Source organism: Cyanistes caeruleus, chromosome 19 (assembly GCF_971803275.1).
Source record: "Cyanistes caeruleus chromosome 19, bCyaCae1.hap1.1, whole genome shotgun sequence".
Classification (NCBI taxonomy): domain Eukaryota; kingdom Metazoa; phylum Chordata; class Aves; order Passeriformes; family Paridae; genus Cyanistes; species Cyanistes caeruleus.
The window spans coordinates 10,969,669-10,989,880 of record NC_141719.1 but is presented as its reverse complement, the minus strand read 5'-3'; the positions used below and the strand labels follow the sequence as shown (position 1 = coordinate 10,989,880).

The following is a 20,212-nucleotide window of genomic DNA, read 5'->3' as shown; positions in this document are numbered from 1 at the left end:
GGTCCTGGCTGGGTCCGGGATGCGGCAGCAGCCGCGTCCCTGCTTTTGACAGCGGAATCCGCTTTTAATTGTCGGGTCCCGCACAATGCGCTCTCCTGCAGCACAGCCGCGCTCCCCACTGCTGCTGCCTGCCCCGGGCCTTTGTGGGGGGGATGCTCGGGGGTACCGGGGGAGAGCCCCGAGAGATGCTCGGTGCATGGGGCCGGACGGGGCGGGACCCGTCCGGAGCCGCCCGCGGGCGGTGGCCGGGACCGGGATTGGCCGGGGCGGCCCGGGGCTGGGCGGGGACCGTGACAAGAAAAACGAAAGTTGGCGGCTCGCTGGAGAAACGAAACTTGTCTGGGCAGCGATCGGCGGAGCCGGAGGACGGGCGGGCTCTGCAGCTGCCGGTGCCCGGTCACTCGGTGAGTCGCGCTGCCGGGGCCGCCGAGAGGCGCGACGGGGTCCCGGGCCTGGGGAGCTCCGGTGGGGGCGGGAACAGCCACGGCACCGGGGCAGGCGGGGCTGCGGGCTCCGGCTCCCGCTGTATCCTCCCGGTGCCCCCGAAGCGCCTCGGTGCTCCCCGATTTCCCCGGTGCGCCCTGATCCCCGATCCGCTCCGAGTCCTCCCTGCGTCCCCGGGCACTCCCATCTCCTCCCCGTTCACCCGGGACGCCCCTGGCCCGTGTGTCCCCTCGGTTCTCCCCGCTGTCCCCCCGCTGTCCCCCCGGTGTCCCCCCGCTGTCCCCCGGGCCCCCCCCGGGCCCTCCCGGCGACCCCCGGGACCGCGCTGGCCCCGCCCCTCACATCACATAACGGATTCATTTGCATACGGCCGCCGCTTCGCCACTCTATTGGTCCACCCACACTGCTCATTTGCATATCGCCCGAAGGGGCGGAGAGCTGCCAATCCGCGGGGAGCGAGAGTGGCTCATTTGCATACAGGCCCCGCCCCGGGTCAGCTCCGCCCCGGGCGGGCCGGGTCCGGCAGTGACCCTTTGTGATGGCGCGGGTTCGAGCCCCGCTCCCGCCCACGGCCCGGCCCTGGTCCCGGCGGGGGAACAAAGCTCCGGGCCGCGGCCCAGCCCGGCGGAACAGCCGGGCACGGCTCGGGAAGGGGAGCCGGGCCCTCCCTGCGAGCGCGGGCCCTCAGCGCGGCGGGAGCGGCCGCTTGTGTTTATTTGCCGTTAAACGCTGCGGTTCCCCCGCGCTCCCAGCCCCGCTCTCGGCTGTCGCAGGGCAGGGGGGACGTGACACGGCTCCGGTGCCTCGCCATGTGTCAGTGTTTGTGTCTCTGCCCCGTCCCTGTGCGGCCACGCTGGGCACCAGGGCTCGGCTGGGAGGGCTGTGCACTGACCTGGGGCTGCACAGTGACCTGGGACTGCACAGTGACCTGGGGCTGCACAGACACTGACCTGGGGCTGCACAGACACTGACCTGGGGCTGCCACCCGTGGGGCTCTGCCCTGCCCTGCCCAGCCCTGCCCAGCCCAGCCCTGCTCAGCCCTGCCCTGCCCAGCCCTGCCCAGCCCTGCCCAGCCCTGCCCAGCCCTGCCCAGCCCTGCTCAGCCCTGCCCTGCCCTGCCCTGCCCTGCCCTGCCCAGGGCTGGCCACACCGCTCTCCTCCCAAACTCCCCTCCCAGTCCCTCATCTCAGCCTCCCCTGGCATTCCTGGCCAGAGCGAGTTTTCATCGCTGTGCGGTGGCTGTGGGGAGGCAGAAGTGATGCGCTTGGTGACACATCCTACACACGGTCTCTGCACTCGGGTCTCCAGGGCTGAACTGGTTTCTGTTTTGCCAATGAAGCAATTCTGGTAAAACACTGCTTGAGTCCTTCTTCACACAGAATCTCCGATTTACAACTTGTTCCATTTAGAACTTGCCCTGCATTGTGTTTGGCAGCACACTAATTCTGCCTCCCTGAACAGAGACAGAACCAAGTACACAGCACGGTTATGCTGGGGAAATCTTTCCTAATCCTTTACTTGTTTAGAACCAAATGACCTGGGCCACCAGAATGGCTTTTGGTTCGCTGACAGAGAGAAGTGGGGTCCTAGAAAAACACAGTAAATCAGAATCCAGCTGCTGCAGGCCTGCCAGGGTCAGTTCTTAGCAAATGCTTCTGCACTCCAGCATGGCAGGGTAACAAACGTGGCATCTCCAGCTCGGAAATGCTGTAGGAAGAACATCCAAAGCAGCTGATGTTCAGAGCTGTTGCTCTCAGAACTGGGGTAGAGGCAGAGGAGGAACCTGTCAAAGCACTGCACGAGGAGGTATCTGCTCTGCTGCTTGCCTGTGCCCAAAGCTGCCCTTCCACAGGCTTTTGAAACATTGTGAAGATAAAAAGGGAGTTTCCTCTGCCTTCCTGGAAAGGCTTCAGCTGAGTGGGAGCAGTCACAGTGCCAGCCCAGAGCTGTGCCAGCTGGGACGTGCCATTGTCCTGTCACGGCTTATCCTGGGCTACTGGCACAGGCAGCTGGTTGCCAGCACTGCTGCTGCATTTGTGTCTGCAGGAGGGCCAGGGATGGAGCTGTACCTTGGTGCTGTGGTTCCTTAATTATTCTGCAGCTGGCAGGGCCTTGGGGAGGGCAGGGGGCTGTGCAGGGAGAGTGGTGGGAGCTGAACAGGGAACAGCTCCTGTGTGTTGGTGTCCTGCCCCTGGCTGGGACAGTTTGTTGTTCCCAGGAGCTGGTTCAGAGCTGTGTTTGGATTCAGGATGAGACTCCTGTTGATAAGAGCCTGATGGCTCAGCTGCTGCAGGGCAGTGCTTACACTGAGCCAAGGACTCCTCAGGAGCTGGGAGGGGGCAGAGGCAGCAGAGCTGTCCCCGTGCCCAGAGGGATGTTCCAGAGCACAGGGCATCGTGCTGAAGGAAAGAAACCCTGGGGGGGTTTGGCCGAGGGCTGACGGCCACTGCTCAGGGGCTGGCTGGGCATTGCTCAGTGGCTGGTGAGCAACCACCCTGTGCATCACTGCCTTTGGATATGCTCTCGTCATTATCTCCTTTCTTTTTCTGTCCTATGAGACTGTTTTTATCTCAACCATAAGTTTTGCCTTTTTTTCTGATTCTCTCCCCCATCCAGGGGCTTGGAGTGACCAGTGCAAGGTGCCCCTTCCTGTGGCAGGGGTGGAAGATGAGCTTTAATGTCCCTTCCAACCCAAACCATCCTGTGACCCCACCGGGGGGCGAGTTTCCAGGTTAACAATTAATTTCCCTCCATTGCAGAGAGAAGTGCAGCTCCCTGCAGCCCCTGATGCAGAGGAAGAGGTGAAGGGAGAAGCTGCTGGGCCTTGTTCCACCACTGAAACAAAGGAGACAGAGGGCGAGTTGCTGATGGACAGAGCAGGAGCTCTGCCCAGCACCTCAGCCACCACAGCTGGCAGTGCTGCTGGATCCCCCTCCTCTGCTGGGATACAGGGGGAGGAAGAGGGATCCTGGCTGCTGGAGAATGTCACAGCTGCAGAGGACAGCACAGAGCACGGGGCTGGTGACCCTGCTGAGGTGGCTCCTGTGAGGAAGGTGAGGCTGCTGCTGGGTGCTGGGGGGCAGCTGTGACCTGGTGGGAAGTGAGGAGCCAGGGCTGCATCCCCCACATCCCTCTGGCCAGGTCAGGGAGCTGCTGCCCAGCCTCCTCCAGGAGAGCTGGCTGTGTTTGCTGAGCTGTGCTCGGGGGAAACCACAAATTACACAGGTCAGCTTAGCCACTGCAGCGCTGCTCTGAGCAGGTCTGGAGTGTTAAACTACAGTGGCTCTCGAGAGTTATTTGCTTTTCACTGGCTGGTCTTGTCTCCCCCCTTCCTGATGGTTTTCTGTTACCCCCGTAGCAGGAGGATGTCACTTGCTGCAATGGAGGAGGTGACAGAGAGTTTCCCTTTGGCAATGAATAAACAGACATCGTGGTCTTTGTTTCTCTTTCTTTAATAGAAAAGGAAGAAGAGTAAAACAAAGAGAAATGCGTCCATCTCCGGGGAAGAGAACTCTCTGCCTCCTCAAAGCACAGCACCAGTTCAAACCACAGAGCTGCCTGACACATCTGGTGTTCCTCAAGAAATCCCTCCAGAAATCCAAACCCCCGGTGCTGAGGGAGCAAAGCCGGGTGCTGATGGACTTCCTGAGGCCACTGCAAACTCACCTGAACGCGACAGGGATGTGGCACACCTGGGGAAGGAAGGTGGCAGCCAAAAAGCAGAGGGGCTGAGCCCTGCAGAGCAGAGCAGCACAGCCAGTGGGGCTGGCCCAGGGCACAAGGTGGGGGCTGGAACCACCCTGGGGCACGGAGAAGGGGCCAGGGGGGATGTGGAGCACGGAGAAGGGGCCAGGGGGGATGTGGAGCATGGAGAATCCCCTTGAATGAGGGGATTTTGGCTTTTCAGGTATTGCTGTGTTCATCCACAGGCCTGGTGAGCTGGAAGTTCCTGTGTGTTCTCTTTCACTTCCTTTGTACCCCATCCTCTGGGACCTGGGGCTCACTGACCTGGCTGCTCAGCAGTGTGTTTGGGTTGGGCTCCTCTTCCATCGTGTTTTCCTTAACCAGGGGCTGCCCTCGGTGAGGGATCAGTATTTCCAGGAGGATGGAGCTGGTGGTGCACCAGGAGGAGATGTTGTGCTTCCAGGGTCTCCTGTTTCATTGTTTGTCTCCCTGCTGCAGAATGCAAACACAAAAGAGAAGAATCAGACTCCGAGTGAGAAAATGCCTAAAGTGAGTGAGAGGACAAGTCCCAGCCAAGGAGCTGAGGCTGCCAGAAGGGAGGGTGCTGTGGCTGCAGCAGACAGCCCCAAGAACAAAAAGGAGCAAAAGAACCAGAAACCTGTGGAAAAGATTAAAGAAAGGTGAGAACAGCCCTGCTGCTCCCCAGCATTGCTCACCAACAGGAGCTGCTGTGAGCAGGACTCAGGACTCCAGACTGGGTGCTGGTTTGGGTCAGTAGTGCCTTGGGCATGTGGGAGTGGAATTGTTTGGGAACTGAGCTGAACCAGCACAACAGAACCAGTGTGGAATGGGAGCTGCAGCACAGGTGATGTCCTGAGTGATGTGTTTGAACCTGCTTGAGCATCTGATGGATAAAAAAGAGATTATTCTTTTATTTCTTGCTCTTATGAGCAGCATGTTCCTCACACACACTGTGCTTTAGGTGAGTACTGAGAAGAGCTGTTTTGATGTGCTTATTGATGTTTTGATGTGCTTATTATTATTTTGATGTGCATTTCCTTAATGTGTATGAGGTGGAAGGGGTTGAAAGTGTAGCCATTCCAGGTAACTGCTGGGCCAGAGCATCTCTGGCTGCCTTTAGGAGCCCATTTTTCCTTTCAGGAAAACAAGCCTGGGCTTTGCCCTGGGCCTGCTCAAACACCAGTCTGAGTGAACTGCTGACAGAGTTTGTGGGTCTTGCAGCCACTCAGAGGGGATGGCTCAAGTCTGATTTGAGGTTTTCAGTGATTCTATTATAAAACCTCAATAGAATCCTTTCTGTTTCCCCTCCCATCCTTCCCTGCAGTTCTGTGAGCCGCAATGGGGGTGTTACAGTGTATTTCCATGCAATATTATCCAAAGACTTCCAGCTCAACCCCGACACCCACAAAGTGTTCATCAGGGCTCAGGACATTCCTCCCTACGCCAACTGGAAGGACAATATCTGTGAGCTGAACTGCACCCGGTGAGTGCTCCCTGCTCGGGGTCCCTGTGCCAGGGGGGTTTCACGCTGCAGAGAACTGTTCTGACATGTGCTTGAGAAAGAACAGTCACCATTCCTCTCAAAAATGGAGCAATGAGTGGAGAAGGAGGTCTGTAGTTCAGCTAACGTGTCCTCTGCCTGCCTTTGCTGTGTTTGTGTTTCCAAGGCATCTGGGAGAGCATGGGTACCTGATCGAAGGTGCTGTAACTCTCACCAAGGAAATCGTGGATAAATACATTCCCTACAAGTACTGGGTGACCTGTGGGAAGGGCGAGTATGAGTTCATTTACAAGACTCCACAATCCAATCACGTCAATCGCTGCTTATTGATAAAAAAGACTTTGCTCAACAATGGAGGTGAGCTGTGCTGGCTGGACCTGCACCCTGGGGGGGTCCCTGCTGTCCTGTGGCCCAGCACTCCTGCAATGTTGTTTTCCTGTTCTCCCTGTCTTGCTGTTCCAGAGTGGCACCAGTACGATGACATCGTGTGTGCAAAACCTTCCAGGTTCAAAAACGTTTTGCAGATTCTCACTGGTGATAAAAACAAGGAAGTGGTGGAAGGGAAGAAAATAGCTGCCAATGTTATGTTAGAAAGTATCTTCAGCATTCTTGGGAGCTGGAGTCCTGACAACCTGAGGAACTTCTTCTGGCAGCTGAAGCAGTTCCATTATGTTGCAGTAGCCCAGAGGGTGTTTGATGGCAAGGCAATGTCATGGATAGAGTTAAACTTCAGCACAGAGCAGGTAATCCCTTCCCTTGCACAGAGACAAAAAACATTCTGTTCCTGAAGCCAAACTTTAATTTTGCTGTCGGCCTTGCTGGGTTAATTTTGGTTTTCCAGTCAAAGTTCAGGTTCAGAAGCAGGGGGGATCCTTCTGGGGTGACTGCCTTGGGGGCTGCAGTCAGCCTGTGCACCTTGCTGTGGCTCTGAGACCCCCGTGGGTCAGCAGCAGAGCTGCCTTTGTAATTGAGTGGGTTTTGTGTCTGGATGTTGAAGTTTTGCTGCCAGTTGTTCTGCCACCAACAACCTCTCTGCTCTCATCTCCTGCTCCAAACCTGCTCCTTGGGAGAAGCTCCTGATCCTGTTGTAAGCAGTGGTGCCAGCAGGGCTTCTGGAATCCACAATTGCTTACTTGACATAATTAGGAAATGTGTCAGAAATGCCAATTTGTCTTTTTTGTTTGTCTGGGCTGCTCCTTCCTGTTCTGTGGCCTCGCTGGAACTGGGAGAGGACATCCAGGCTTCAGAGGGCAAGGGTGATGTTGTGAGTGGTTTGTTTGTTCCCTTCTTTGTCCCAGGTGAACGATTTGCTGCTGAAACACATGAAGAAGATGGCTGTGCCTTTCCTTGCAGCAGAGGCAGCTCCGGAGGGCAGAGCCATGCAGAGCAGGCTGGCTCTGGGGCTCACCATTCTCACCGTAGTTGAGGACCGTTCACTCCCAGCACTGAAGGCTGACCTGGCTGACCTGTGCAGCCTCTTGTGCTTGGATCAAGATGCACAGGATGAGATTCAGGACATCAAACAGGCTTTTGCAGGAGTTACCAAGTAAGTGCTCCATGTGCCCTCTGACTGAGCGGGCTGGGCTGCTCGGGTGTAGCAGCCTCTGATAAAACAACAGGAGCCCAGCTCTCTGCTGCCAGAGAACCTGGGAAAAAGTTACATTTGAAGGTATCTGTGGAGGTCTCAGTTCCAGCCTCCTGCCTCTAACATCCAGGCTGCACTGCACCATTCCACACGTTTTGGTTGGTTTTCCCCCTGTTTAGCAGGTTGTGATCTGACTGCTTGGCTGGCTCTGGGTTTGGAGCTCCTCCCTCACACAGCTGCAGCCATTGCATTTCTTTCTGGAGCCCTTCTCTGGGTGTCACAGGGCTGGGGGCTCATGGGGAGACCATAGATAAAGGATTGGGTCTTGCCAGTGCTCCAGCAGCAGGGTCTGTGCAGAGAGATTCAGGAACATTGCAGCTCTGGGCCCTAAACCTGCACAGCTGCACTCTGCCATGAAGAGCAGATGGAGCTAAAACAATGACCAGAGGTTTTCTGAAGGTACAGCAGGGAGATTGAGATGTAGCCTCCCACACCTCCAGGGTTCTTTCACTCAGGTGTGTTTGTTTTGGATTATTTTTTTGTTTAGCTTGAAGGTTGACCTGACAAACTTGTGCCAGAGGTGCATTGAACGTGATGTAGACCAGTGGGTGTGGATCCTTCCCCTTCTGCATTCCTTTGGTGCTCCCCTGCAGCAGGAGCACGAGCTGCTGGAGGAGGATGTCTGGGCAGGGCTGGAAGGGCTCCCGTTTGCTGAAACCAGGAGGAAGCGAGACAAGTGAGTTCTGCAGAGCTCCCAGTCACACCCAGTGCCCTGGTGCTGTAGCTGGGGGTGATCACCTCACTTCATCCCTTTGTTTCTTCTGCTTTGTGGTTTTTGTGGGGGTTTTTTGTTTGATTGTTTTTCCCTCCCTTGTTTTAAAGAGTATGAAATGTCTCATGTTGAGGGAGGATGTCTGGGGTGCCTGGGCACAGCCACACTGGTGGCTCAGAGGTCACTGAGTGTAGCAGAGGGCACTGTGTGACCGCTCAAACACAACCCCCTGCCTCTGCCAGCCAGGGAGCTGCTGTTGTGTGGAGTCTGAGCGAGACCTGGAGTTTCTTTTCCCTGTTTGTGCTCAGTGCTTTGGCTCTGCTGTGCCACCCCCGGGCCCTGGGGACTCCCACTGATCCCCAGCTGCAGTGACAAAGGCACAGGAAGGAGGAGGAGACTCCTCTGTGGGCTGCTCACGGCCCTTTGTTCCTTGGAATCCTGAAGGTTTTGGTTTGTCTCCCCTCCAGAGCGACCCTGCTGGAACGAATGAGAGAAAAGAAGTTCTTGATGGAATTTGATGGGACTCTGGTCAAGTCCTGGCTCAGTGTGCTGCCCCTGGGGAACCTGCCTGAGTTCATAAAGGACTTCTGCAGTGACTTGCTGGTCACTCTCCAGGGTGTTTTGTACAGACTGGAGGACACCGACATTCTGTGGGGTAACGCTGAGGTTTGTCTCCTCACCCAGCTCTGGGATGAAGGCTCAAACTGGGCTCCTGGGTGTCCTTTGGGAGAACTGACCATCACTGAGGGGGTTGGGGCTGGCAGCAGGTCACAGAGAGCTTCAAACCTAGCTAAAAGCAAAAATAACATCTCTGAAGTCAGAGGCTCCTCGGGGGAGAGCTGGGGGTGCATCTGCAGCAAGGAGTGGTGTTGGCATTGATGACAGGAGGCTGTTCTCAGCAGGATTTGCTCTTGGTTAGTGATGGGAAATGTTTTAACCCTCAGATGTGTACCTGAAACTGCTTTTTTCACACAGGAGAGTTGGGCAAGGGGCTGCTGGTTTGGGAGATTTTTCTGCAGTTGTGAAAACTAATAATAGATTTGAAACCCCCAAATTGTTAGAAGTACAGGTTGGGTTTGTGCAGATAAAAGCTGCCCAGGTGTTGGCTCTGACATGCACTAAATAAGTTGTGCTATTTTACAGTTTATTTATAAAAACTTTGGAGAAGATGCAAAAGAAAATAGCGAGTTCCCTCTTCCCCAGCTAATCAGAAATCAAACTGTAAAATTTCTTCCACGGTTTCATATTTTTGTCTTCCTGTTCTCAGGTGGTAGAGAAGCTTCTGAACACAGTGCTGTGTGCCTTGGATGAGCCCCCAGGCAGGTGAGTGCAGGGCACCTTTGGGAGAGCATTGTCTGCTGGGGTCCTGCTTGTGTGCCTGGAAATCTGTGGAGAAAAGAACTCTGGAGTTCTGTCCCATTCTTTAAATCCATCTGAGGGAGGCAGCTTTGGAGGGGTTTTTACTTTGTTTTTAATTTTTATTTTTCCTGGGAGCAGAAGATGAATTCTCCCTCTGTGTTGCTGCAGAGCCCTGGGAGCTCGTTCTTGGCAGTGCTGCTTGTCCTGCTGCCTCAGGCTGCACGAGAAGCTCTGCAAGGCCACCAGGAAGGTGGATCTGTTCCTGATCCCTGCCACTGCTGCCATCCTGATTGCCAAGGTTGCCCAGCTTCGGCCCCCAGCAGTGAGTAGTGAGGAACTCCTGGCTTGGTGCAAGGAATGTCACAAGTGTGGTACAACAGGCTGGGTTTAGTTCAGATCCAGCCTCAATCTGAAGAACTTCACACTCTAAGCAAGACTGTGGTACTTTCAGAGGGTTGTGGAATCACCTAATGAGTTTGGTTCTTGCTGAAATTAAGGTCAGATGCTCAGGTTTGCTGTGATAAGCTTTGCTTTAAGTCTGATTTTGTTTGCCCTTAAACATTTGTTGTCTTTCCTTCCTGGAACAAGCACAAGCTGCCTGTAAGCACTGCACTTTGCCAGCCTCTGTCTGCCCTTTATTCAGGCAGTGCTGGCTCTGTTGGGAGCACCTGTGTGTTCTGGATGTGTTTGGGCCTTCTGTTTAGAAATTCTGATTGAAATCAGTTGTTTGTTGCTGTCCTGCTTGAACTGTGTGTGTATTTCTGTCTTCCCCTGTGCGTGGGGCAGGTTCCAGGGGATGCTGTGCAGGAATTGGCAGAGTTGCTCAGTGGAGCTCTGAGGGACACTCGAACCTGGTTCAGAAATGCTTTAAAACAGAAGTTACTGAAGGAGTACCTGGACCACGTCACCTTCTCTTTCTACTCTGAACTTCGGGTTTGTCATCTTCTGATAATGTCAATAAAAAGAGATTTTACTGCTTAGCCAGGGTCTGGAGACTCCTGTCTCTTTTCTGGGCTCTGGAGCTGTGGCTGGGTAAGGAGTGGAATGGGGCTGGGCAGTGTTTGAAACACTCCTGGGCTGGGAAGCAAAGGGCTGGGATTGCTGCTGCTCAGCTCAGCTCAGCTCAGCTCAGCTCAGCTCAGCTCAGCTCAGCTCAGCTCAGCTCTGCTCTCCCTTGGCTGTTCCTAAAGGCATTGCTGGGGTGAGGAGCTGCCCCTTGCTGCTGTTGGTTTGCTCCCAGTGTGTCCTCAGACCTTCAGCAGGCAAAGCTCAGAGCAGCCCCTGCCAGTCTGGGCTGAAGGGCTGCCTTTTGCAGCTCTGGGAGTGTTCCTTTTCCTCAGGATGGAAACATCTGGAAGGGTTGCAGACTCTCTGGGGCATCTCTTTTACACTGTTCTTTTCATTTCCTTCTCTGTTAAATCTCAGCACTCAGTGGTTTGGGTTTGTTTGCTTGTCCCCTGCAGGCCTGGAATAAGTTTGTGACTCTCAGCTTTCCAGACGAGCAGTTCACCCAGACGTGGAGGAGCACTTTACTTGCAGATCTGAAGAGAAGAATCCAGCAGGTAAGGGAGAGTCCAGGCTTTGCCTGGTGCCCCAGAGCAGCTGGAGTGACTTGGGCTGTGCTTGGAGCAGGAGCACGGGCAAACACGGTGGCTTTGGCCATAACAATTGCCATTGCCTGTGAAGCAGGCTCTGGAGGCTCAACAATGGCCATGACAGTGGCCCACGCTGCAGACTCGCTGGCACTGGCCTGGCACAGGTCCTGCTGCTTCAGAGGAAATCCCTGCTCTGAGCAATTGTCACCTTGGTAGTTTTAAGAACCAGCAAGGTGAATCCCCAAGGGCTCAGAGAAGCCAAGCTGGTGCTTCTCTTTTCATTCCTTGTGCAGAAATGCTGCTGTTCATGCTCCCAGGTGCGCTCCCACATGTGTAAAACCCTCCCAAACTGAGCCTGGCTATCTCCTCATCTCCTCTCTACAGCAGTTACACATTTCTTCAAGCCATTGATTTTCATGGTGATATCAGGAAACAAATATTTTTGCTGTGAGCTTGGCTTGGAGAGGTGAATATTAAGTAATCACACACTTTAGATGGAAATCATTAAAATATTTTCCAAGCATTTATTTGTTTGATCTCTCTTCCAAGCCCTCAGAAATGGGCTGATGCTCAGGTCCCTTTTACTGTCCTGATAGCAGCACTGCTTCGTGCTGCCAGGAGAGTGAGTTGATGAGAAATCTTCCTTTTGCCCTTCAGGAGCCTCCAGTGAACCAAATCTTGGTGTACTGCTGTCAGTACTGCAAAATCACAGAGATGGACTCCTCCATCAGCTGGTGCTTCCAGAGCTGTGCCACAGAGGCTGTGACTGCAGCTTGCCAGGTATTGTGTTTGCCCTGGTAGGGGAAGGGAGGAGGGAGAAAAGTGGAATTCCACAGCAATTCTGTTGCATAGGGATGTGCTTTGTGGCAGAAGGGGAGGTGGATCTTGCTTGAGTTGCTGGGGGTTGTTTGTTAAGCCAACCACAGAAAATACATCAGTGAGAAATCAGGAGATGAGGTCTGTGAGGAATATTTGTGATGTGTTTCCACCATGAGCTCTGCTGTCAGGTGTCACAGGGCTGGTTTGGAATACACCTCAGCACTGGGGGCGGCTCCTCGGTGTCAGTGCCAGTTCTGGGGCACAGACACAGCGGGACCCCAAAGTCTGACACAGCCCTGCCCTCTCTGTGTGCCCTGGCAGGTGCAGAGCAATCTCCTGGAGAGGATCTCTGCCTACAACATGGGCCAGTTCAGCCAGCTCGTGTCTGCTGTCATGGTGAAGTCGTGGCCAGTCAGGAGTGGCCAGTCTGAGGAGGATTTTGATAAGATCCTGCACCACCTGCTCACGTGGCCTGACATCAAACAAATCTTCAGCTTTAATGGTAGGTCTGTAGCTGGTTTTAGGCAGCCCTGAGCAGCTTTTCCCTACCTCACTGCTGCCACTGCACACAGCAGCAGAGAGAAATTGTCCTGCTCTTGTTTTAGTCTCTGATTGGGTTTGGAGAGGGGAGGCCAAGGAAGAGGGAGACACTGTTCCTCTTGTGCTCATCCACTGCAGCTTCCTCAGCATTTGTGGACCATGACTGCTTTCTCTGAGAAGTTCTCACAAGTTATTGGTGCACAAAAGTGCCAAAGAGCTGGCCAAGGGATCAGATCCAAATGGCTTTTGCTTTCCCCACAGGGTTTGGGTCTGGGCTCTCCGTGGAAAGTTTCCCAATTGCTGTCCTGAGGTCCTGGTTTTGTTCAGAAAGGCGAGAGGGGTTGGGGGTGATGTGAGTCCCCAGGCTCTTGGGTAGGGGTTCAGTAGGGAATGGAAGGGCTCTGTGCCATGGCATGGAAACGTTCCTGGTTCTGCCTGGTTTTGTTTTCTGGGTGATGTGACGTGCTTTGTTCCTGGAACAGGAACAAACAGAAGCCTTCTGGACAAACTGACAGACGAGGCAAGGGCTGTCATGGCCACAGCAGACTCTGTGCTTACGAGTGTCACCGATGACATCCACAGCGGCCACATCCTCATCAAACACCTGGAGGAGGTTTTCCAGCACACGGAGCAGTTCATTGGCATTTGGGAGAGAAGTAAGAGATGAGTTCCAAGGGGGCCTGGTTGGCTTGGAGCATCATTGTGGCGATGCTGGCCCACTCAGGAGGGACTGCAGGGGTTTGGGGTGCTCAGGAGGGGCTGCAGGGGTTTGGGGTGCTCAGGAGGAGCTGCAGAAGTTTGGGGTGCTCAGGAGGGGCTGCAGGAGTCAGGAGTGCTCAGGAGGGGCTGCAGGGGTTTGGGGTGCTCAGGAGGGGCTGCAGGGGTTTGGGGTGCTCAGGAGGGGCTGCAGGAGTCAGGAGTGCTCAGGAGGGGCTGCAGGGGTTTGGGGTGCTCAGGAGGGGCTGCAGGGGTTTGGGGTGCTCAGGAGGGGCTGCAGGGGTTTGGGGTGCTCAGGAGGGGCTGCAGGGGTTTGGGGTGCTCAGGAGGGGCTGCAGGGGTTTGGGGTACTCAGGAGGGGCTGCAGGGGTTTGGGGTGCTCAGGAGGGGCTGCAGGGGTTTGGGGTACTCAGGAGGGGCTGCAGGGGTCAGGAGTGCTCAGGAGGGGCTGCAGGGGTTTGGGGTGCTCAGGAGGGGCTGCAGGGGTCAGGAGTGCTCAGGAGGGGCTGCAGGGGTTTGGGGTGCTCAGGAGGGGCTGCAGCAGTTTGGGGTGCTCAGGAGGGGCTGCAGGGGTTTGGGGTGCTCAGGAGGGGCTGCAGGGGTTTGGGGTGCTCAGGAGGGGCTGCAGGAGTCAGGAGTGCTCAGGAGGGGCTGCAGGGATTTGCAGTGCTGTCCCTTGGCCTGGGCAGGGAGCTCCCAGCTCCAGTTTGTGTTGTCACTGTGGGGTTTGTGGCTCTGCAGTTCCCAGCCCGAGTCACTCGGGGTGCAGGGTGTGGGAAGTGGCTGCTTTGTGGCTACAGCTGAGTTTTCTTTCAGAGCACCAGCAACGGCCAAGTGAGGAGAAGGAGCTGCTCCAGAGAAGCCTGAGAGAACTGCTGCAGTTGAGGCAGGAAGAAGTCACAGAGCTCAGAAGAGAGAAAAAAGCAATAGGAACCTTCCTGAGCATGTGCAGGAAGGTGCAGAAGTCTGTGAGAGGTAGAGTTCTGGGGGAGCAATCTGAAAGTGGCAACACCAGACAAGAGCATTTTCCTTGAAAATCTCTTGGCTTTGTGAGCAGGTTTGATTCTAAACCCCGAAGTGAGGGTGAGGAGGGGTGGGGAAAGTAACCCCAGAGCACTGGGGGGATCAAGTGAGTGCTTGTGCATCAAATCACACTTCGAGGGGTCTGCCTGCCTGGCAGCATTTTGTGTCTTGGGGGATGGGGTGAGGTGAGCTGGAGCCAGGCTGAGCACCTGATCTGCCTCTGACCTGTCTCTGGTCTCCAGTGGATGCAGGTGAAGTGCAGTTCCAACACTCGGAAGATCTTCGCTCTAAAAGGCTGAATCAAGTTGTGGTGATGGGAAAGAGACCCCTGCTGACCTTCTACAACCTGAGCCCAGAGATGAAAGAGTTTCTCCACAAAATGCACTCTTTTAAGGACAGCCTGATCTTCCAGCAGTTCTGGGAGGAAGCAGCACAGAAGGCAGGAGAGAAGTATGTGTGTGACTGTCCAGAGGAGGAGGAGGAGGAGGAGGATGAGGAGGAGGAGGAGGAGATTGTTCCTGAGCTGGACCTCGATGATGTTTTGAACAGCATGATCCGCCCTTGCTTTGACAGCTATGCAATGCTGTATGATGATCTCAGGTCAGGAAATCTCACGCTTTCTGCAGTTGATAGAATTTTCCATGAATTCACAAATCATCCTGAAGATCTCAGAGGAGAGCTGAACATCATCTGTGGGCTTTGGCCTGCAGAAGACAGAGGCTGGATTGACCAGCGAGTCCAGCAGATCCAGCAGTACCATGAAATGCATTTAACCTTTGATGCTGCCAAGATCATTGCCCACGTCAAAGAGAGTTTGGGGCTCTCTGGTGACTTCAGTATCCTGGAAAACCTGTTGCACATAGTAAGTACCCCTGACTTTGGCTCTGTACTGTCAGGGTGTTGGCTAAATTTGAACCTTCCCACAAGTGTATCCCAGCCTGTCAAGAGCTGTTCCTTGTGCCAAAATGCTTATTTGAGGTAAAAGTCAGATCCTCCAGGTACTGTTGGGTAGTCATTCCTTTGAGAGGTGATGATACTGCTCTGTTGGGGTGTGGTTTTGCAGAGGGCTTTCCTTTCCCTGCTGCAGAACCAGTGGCATTTCCCAGCTCCAGGCTCAGTGTGTGTTTGCACCACTTGCTTTCCAGACAGAAAAGCTTGAATCCTACAAGACCCAGAAGCTGGATTCCATCAGCCCTGAGCTCGTGCAAGCCAAGAAGCTGCTGCAGGGGATCACTGTGCCCCGCCGTGGCTGCCTGAGGGAGCTGGCCCAGCAGAAGGAGTTTGTCTGCTGGGTGAGAGAGGCACTGAAAGGTGTGTGCTGCTCAGCCAGGAGAGAGACACAGAGTGCTGGGAGGGATGGCAGCTTGTGTGGGGGCAGAAGGAACACTGAATCCCTGACCCATCTGCTTTGTGCCTTTGTGATTTCTGGTGCTGCTGGTTACATCTCGGGTGGGCTGTGGTGTGGAACGTGCCGTGGGGACCCTTCAAACGTGGCCCTGCACTGTGGGCTGCTGCAGCACACGGTGACCACCCTGCTGGGAGCTGGGCTGGGCCAGGAGCAGCTGCTGCTGCTCAGTTCAGAGCTGTTGCTCCAGAGGATGGAGTTGTGTCTGTGTGGCCTGCACAGACCCCTCAGGCACTGCTCCCATCCTGGCTGGGGATCCAGGTCCTGTGGGGGTCCATGGATGGATGGATGGCCTGGGAAAGCTGATGGGGAGAGGGCACCTGCACAGGAGCTGCTGTTCAAAGCCTTCTTCCTGCGTTTCCTGTAGAAGGTGGTGGTGAGGGGTGGTGTCCAGGCTGCCTCGTGCATTTCCCACTCCTGCGTTGCCTCGTTTCAGACATCAATGAGCTGAAGGTGTTTGTTGACCTGGCGTCCATCTCGGCGGGGGAGAACGACATGGACGTGGACCGTGTGGCCTGTTTCCATGGCACTGTGCACGGCTACTCCTCCCTGCTCTACGAGCTCCGCCACGACTCGGGCTTCCAGGACTTCATGCGCTGCCTGCAGAAGCTGTGGCGAGCCCTGGACAGCGATGAGACCCTCCCTGAGAAACTGGTGAGTTCTGCTGGGCCTCGGCACCCTCCCGTGTTTCTGCCTTCCAGGGGTGGCTGGAAGTCAGACTGCACTGGGCAAATGGCAGTGTGGGGACATCGCTGCAGCTCTTGTTAGTGGAGGAAAATATCCCATGTTTCTGTGGCACAGAAGTTCACTGCAGCAGCTGTGGGTGAAGCACAGGTTTCCCCAGGACACTGCAAGGCTTTCCAGTGCGAGGGGCTGTAGCTTGGCTCGTGCAGGTTTGATGGTGTGAAAGAGGGGAGGCAGATGCCTGGGAACTCTTATCCTGGTGCAGCAAGAGGTGTTGGAGCACTGTGGTCTCTGTTCAGCCTCCTGGAGTGCGTCAGGAAGAGCTGTGCAGAAAGAGCAGGCTGCAGCCAGTACTCATTCCTTTCTTCCTTCCCATCACAAAAGCCTTGTGCCAGCCCCAGCTGTTTGTCCTGGCCAGCTGTAAGCCTGAGGTGCTGGATTTCGGAGCAGTCAGGGCACTGCTGTGTCTCCTCTCCCCACAGCGCGCCTCGGCCCAGCACCTGGAGTGGCTGAAGACGGTGAAGGAGAGCCATGGCTCTGTGGAGCTGTCCTCGCTGTCCCTGGCAGCTGCCATCAACAGCAGAGGGGTTTATGTGCTCAGGGCACCGGCTGACAGCCAGAAGGTGAGAGCACCCACTGCCCCTCCAGCGCTCCCCTGGCTCAGACAGAGCCCCAGCCCCACTGACAGTTTCTGCTCTGGCAGCTCTCCTTGGACAGTGTCCTGCGCTTCACCCTCCCGGGGAGCTCGGGGGACGCCGAGGCCTCCTGGAAATACTCGCTGGCAGAGCTCCGCGAGCTGCAGAACAAACTGATGCTCATGTCAGCCAAGGGAGAGCAAGGCCTGGAGGTGGAGAGGTTCTCTGAGGTCAGATTCCAGAGCCAGGGGGTTGCTGGTGTTGGGGCCAGGGCTGGATTTTCCCTCCAGCAGGAGCTTTTAAGGGTGTGGAGTTGCTGGGGGTGGTGGTCACAGGCACCTGGGTGTTCCTGCCTGTGGTTCCCTGTTAAGGTGGAACTAAGCTGGAGACAGAACAGTGAGCTGGTGGCCTTGTCCTCTGGCTGCACTGGGGATTGTCCTGGCTGGCAGCATCACTGTACTTCTGTAGCAGCCTGGGAGCTCTTTACTGGTCTCCTGGGGATGTAAAAGGTCTCAGAGAGTCTGTGGTTGCTGTACAAGGCCTGACATGCCTTGGGACCAAAGACTTTCTCTTCACTGAATGTCTTTCCAGTAGTTTCAAGGCTGAAACTTGTAAATCAGCTTGTTTCTCTCTCCTCTGTTCTCACACAGGTCTTTTCCAATGTCCAGAGACTCGCCCAGGCCTTTATAGACCTTTACTCAGCTGGGAACATGCTTTTCCGCTCCTGGCTTGCCCAGGTGTACTGTTCACCCCAGAGAGAATCCTGTGTCCTTATAGACTTCTCTCTGGCCCCCATCCCAGTGCTGGAAGGGCAAGGGGAGATGGCAGCTGTGCTCCCCGCCCTCTGCAAGACCATGGAGAGTTTCCTGGAGAGCTGGAAAAGCTTCATGTACACAAAGCGATTTGAGCACTTCTACCTGAACTACTACAGCGCGGAGCAGCTGGTGTACCTGTGCTCGGAGCTGGGCCGGGGCAGCCCCAGCCAGGCTGCCCTCATGATGCTCTCCTTCCTCAGCCCCCACTGCACCGAGCAGGATGTCCTCAGGGCCCTCAGGAGCCAGGGGCCTCCCAGCTCAGGGAAGGCTGGGTCTGACTTCCAAGTGCTGCTGGACGGGGAGAAGGACCTGAGTGCCCGGCTGGAGCACATCTGGGAGTGCTACATGAGCAACATGGGCTCCTTCCTCCCCAACTGCCTGGACATCGACATGCTGGGCGTGTGGCTGAAGAACCTGGCCAGCAGGGATGGGGAGCGTGTCACCAGGGACTTCCCTCAGGACCTGCTCTGTGTGGGCCAGCCCAACCTCATCACCTGCCCTCGCTCCGAGGTGCTCAGCTCTGCCCTGGCCATTTACATGAACAGCCCCGAGCAGCCCCTTCCCAGCTTCGACGAGGTCCTGCTGTGCACGCCCCAGACCAGCGCGGAGCAGGTGGGGCTGTTCCTGCGCAGGTGCCTCATTCCCTGCCGCGGGGGGAACAGGATTTACACCATGCTGTACGCGGATGAGCTGAGCTACGACGTCAGCCGCAGGGCAGAGGAGCTGTTCCAACACCTGCAGCGCTACAACAGCTCCTACCGGCTCATCATCCTGTGCAACTGCGAGCGGGAGAACAGCTACCTGCCCTCTGCCTTCAGCCACTGCAAGGTGCACATGATTCCCCAGAGGTCCCAGGCAGAGATCCAGCAGTACCTGCAGCGTCATTTCCACGTGGCTCAGTTCACCAGCTCGGCCGCCGCCGTGTTCAGGGAGCACATGTGCGTTGGGATTGTGTCCTCCAAAAGAGCTGGCATGGGTAAGGTGGCACGTGCAGGGTGGGCTCCGCTGGGAGCTCAAAACCAGAGCGGGGTTCACCTTGCTGGGTTTTGTGTCCCAGCTTTAAGGATCTTGGTGAAAAAGAGGGGCTCAGGCTGGAAGTCGCCTTGTCCCCTGGTTTGACTTTAGAAACAAGCACAAAATAGAATAGATTCAAGTCCTAAAGAAGTAAAGCTTCTCTCAGGCAGTGGAAGGAAAACAAACCACATGGATAACAAGAGCAGTGTGTTGGATTCCAGCCTCCAGCTGCTCAAACCAGATTTAAACTTTCTTCTGGAATGCCTTTGAGGAAGTTGCAGAGAATTAGGGCGTGGGGCACTTAAACATTTTATTTCCTTCTGTCTGTTATGGTCTTAATGTGATGTATCTGATATTGATGGCTTTAGTTCTTGTGGTGTTTTTTATAACAGGGAAATCTCTGTATGTGAAGAGGCTGCATGAGAGACTGCAAGAAGTGCAGCCTGACTGTACAGAGCTTCTGAAAACCATCAGACTGATTGAACCAGAAGTGGATGAAGATAAAGTGCTGAAATCTCTCCTGCCTTATCTGAAGAGAGAGCACCAGACAAAGCCCATGATATTCCATTTCGATATCACCTCCTCAGTGAGTACATCCTTCCCACAGCTGCCTTGTCCTGCAGGTCCTGTGTGGACCCCTGCAGGAGCTTTCCTAAAGCTCTTGTTTCTCAGTTAGCCATTTCCCTAGCATTTCTAATCATTGTGTAAATAACACAAATACCATCGAGGTGATTGAACTCTGGAACAGTTGCCCAGAGAAGCTCTAGAGTCTCCATCCTTGGAGAGATTAAAAATCTGACTGAATGTGGCCCTGGGCAGCAGGTGATTCTGTGATTCTGTGAAGTTGTGATGGGTAAATAAAGAGGAAGTGCCTTGGTATCTCTTCTTGTGACAGGTACAGCGTGGGATTCCAGAGTTTCTCTTCAAGCTGTTGGTTTTGCAGTACCTGACAGATAATAATGGCAATATGTGGCTACGGCAGAAGTGTCACCTGTACATCATTGAAATCCTGGAGGTGTCCCCAGTGCCAAAGAAAGCAGCCAGACCTGTACGTACCAGCAATGCTCCCTTCCTGGGAACTTCTCAGTCGCTTTGCATGTGTTTGTCCTTAGCTGTGGTGACACTGTAACTGTAAACACAGCACAGGAGTTCCCTGTTTCATTGGGGGTGTGCTGTGTCCCATAACCAACTGCTGTCCCTGTACAAAGTGACATTAAAGCCAGACACCAAATGAGGCCTGTCCAGTTTCCTTGGGTTGGTGATTTCTGAAGGCCTGTTAATCCACGCCTCACTGCCCCCTCTGTAACATTTAGAGGAAACATAAAAATGCAAAATCCAATCTCCCTCATGTTAATTTGAAGTGTTTGAAGGTAGGGCAATGTTTATATGCAGCTGTTAGAGTGTAGAAGTGACTGCAATAAATACCAACAGTTTCTTGGGTTTAATTTTCTTTGAAGTAGCTCTGAGAAGGGGCTGGAGGTGATGCCAGGCTCATGTTCCTGGAAGGAAGATGTAGGAGGGAATAGGATTCATTGGTGCACTTTAAGTGGAAGAATTGCTGCACAGGGGAAAAGGCTGGCTCCTGTTCCTTGGGCCTGT

General features: G+C 54.9%; 1 protein-coding gene across 1 annotated transcript in view; it reads left to right on the top strand.

The window, feature by feature from the left end:
* The first annotated feature begins 298 nt into the window (after positions 1-298).
* The window catches only part of RNF213 (ring finger protein 213), a 43,798-nt gene continuing 23,884 nt past the window's right edge, over positions 299-20,212 (top strand). Inside the window, exons 1-26 of the mRNA XM_086857760.1 lie at positions 299-404; positions 3,204-3,497; positions 3,903-4,226; positions 4,627-4,808; positions 5,474-5,632; positions 5,817-6,007; positions 6,113-6,393; positions 6,949-7,196; positions 7,783-7,971; positions 8,475-8,673; positions 9,275-9,330; positions 9,535-9,688; positions 10,153-10,299; positions 10,830-10,928; positions 11,619-11,741; positions 12,102-12,282; positions 12,803-12,976; positions 13,854-14,012; positions 14,303-14,922; positions 15,206-15,371; positions 15,902-16,119; positions 16,632-16,772; positions 16,853-17,014; positions 17,435-18,575; positions 19,006-19,199; positions 19,509-19,661. Of these exons, the coding sequence (XP_086713886.1) occupies positions 3,312-3,497; positions 3,903-4,226; positions 4,627-4,808; positions 5,474-5,632; positions 5,817-6,007; positions 6,113-6,393; positions 6,949-7,196; positions 7,783-7,971; positions 8,475-8,673; positions 9,275-9,330; positions 9,535-9,688; positions 10,153-10,299; positions 10,830-10,928; positions 11,619-11,741; positions 12,102-12,282; positions 12,803-12,976; positions 13,854-14,012; positions 14,303-14,922; positions 15,206-15,371; positions 15,902-16,119; positions 16,632-16,772; positions 16,853-17,014; positions 17,435-18,575; positions 19,006-19,199; positions 19,509-19,661 (5,847 nt within the window). The 5' untranslated portion in view covers positions 299-404; positions 3,204-3,311. The remainder of the gene's footprint in view (positions 405-3,203; positions 3,498-3,902; positions 4,227-4,626; positions 4,809-5,473; positions 5,633-5,816; positions 6,008-6,112; positions 6,394-6,948; positions 7,197-7,782; positions 7,972-8,474; positions 8,674-9,274; positions 9,331-9,534; positions 9,689-10,152; positions 10,300-10,829; positions 10,929-11,618; positions 11,742-12,101; positions 12,283-12,802; positions 12,977-13,853; positions 14,013-14,302; positions 14,923-15,205; positions 15,372-15,901; positions 16,120-16,631; positions 16,773-16,852; positions 17,015-17,434; positions 18,576-19,005; positions 19,200-19,508; positions 19,662-20,212) is intronic.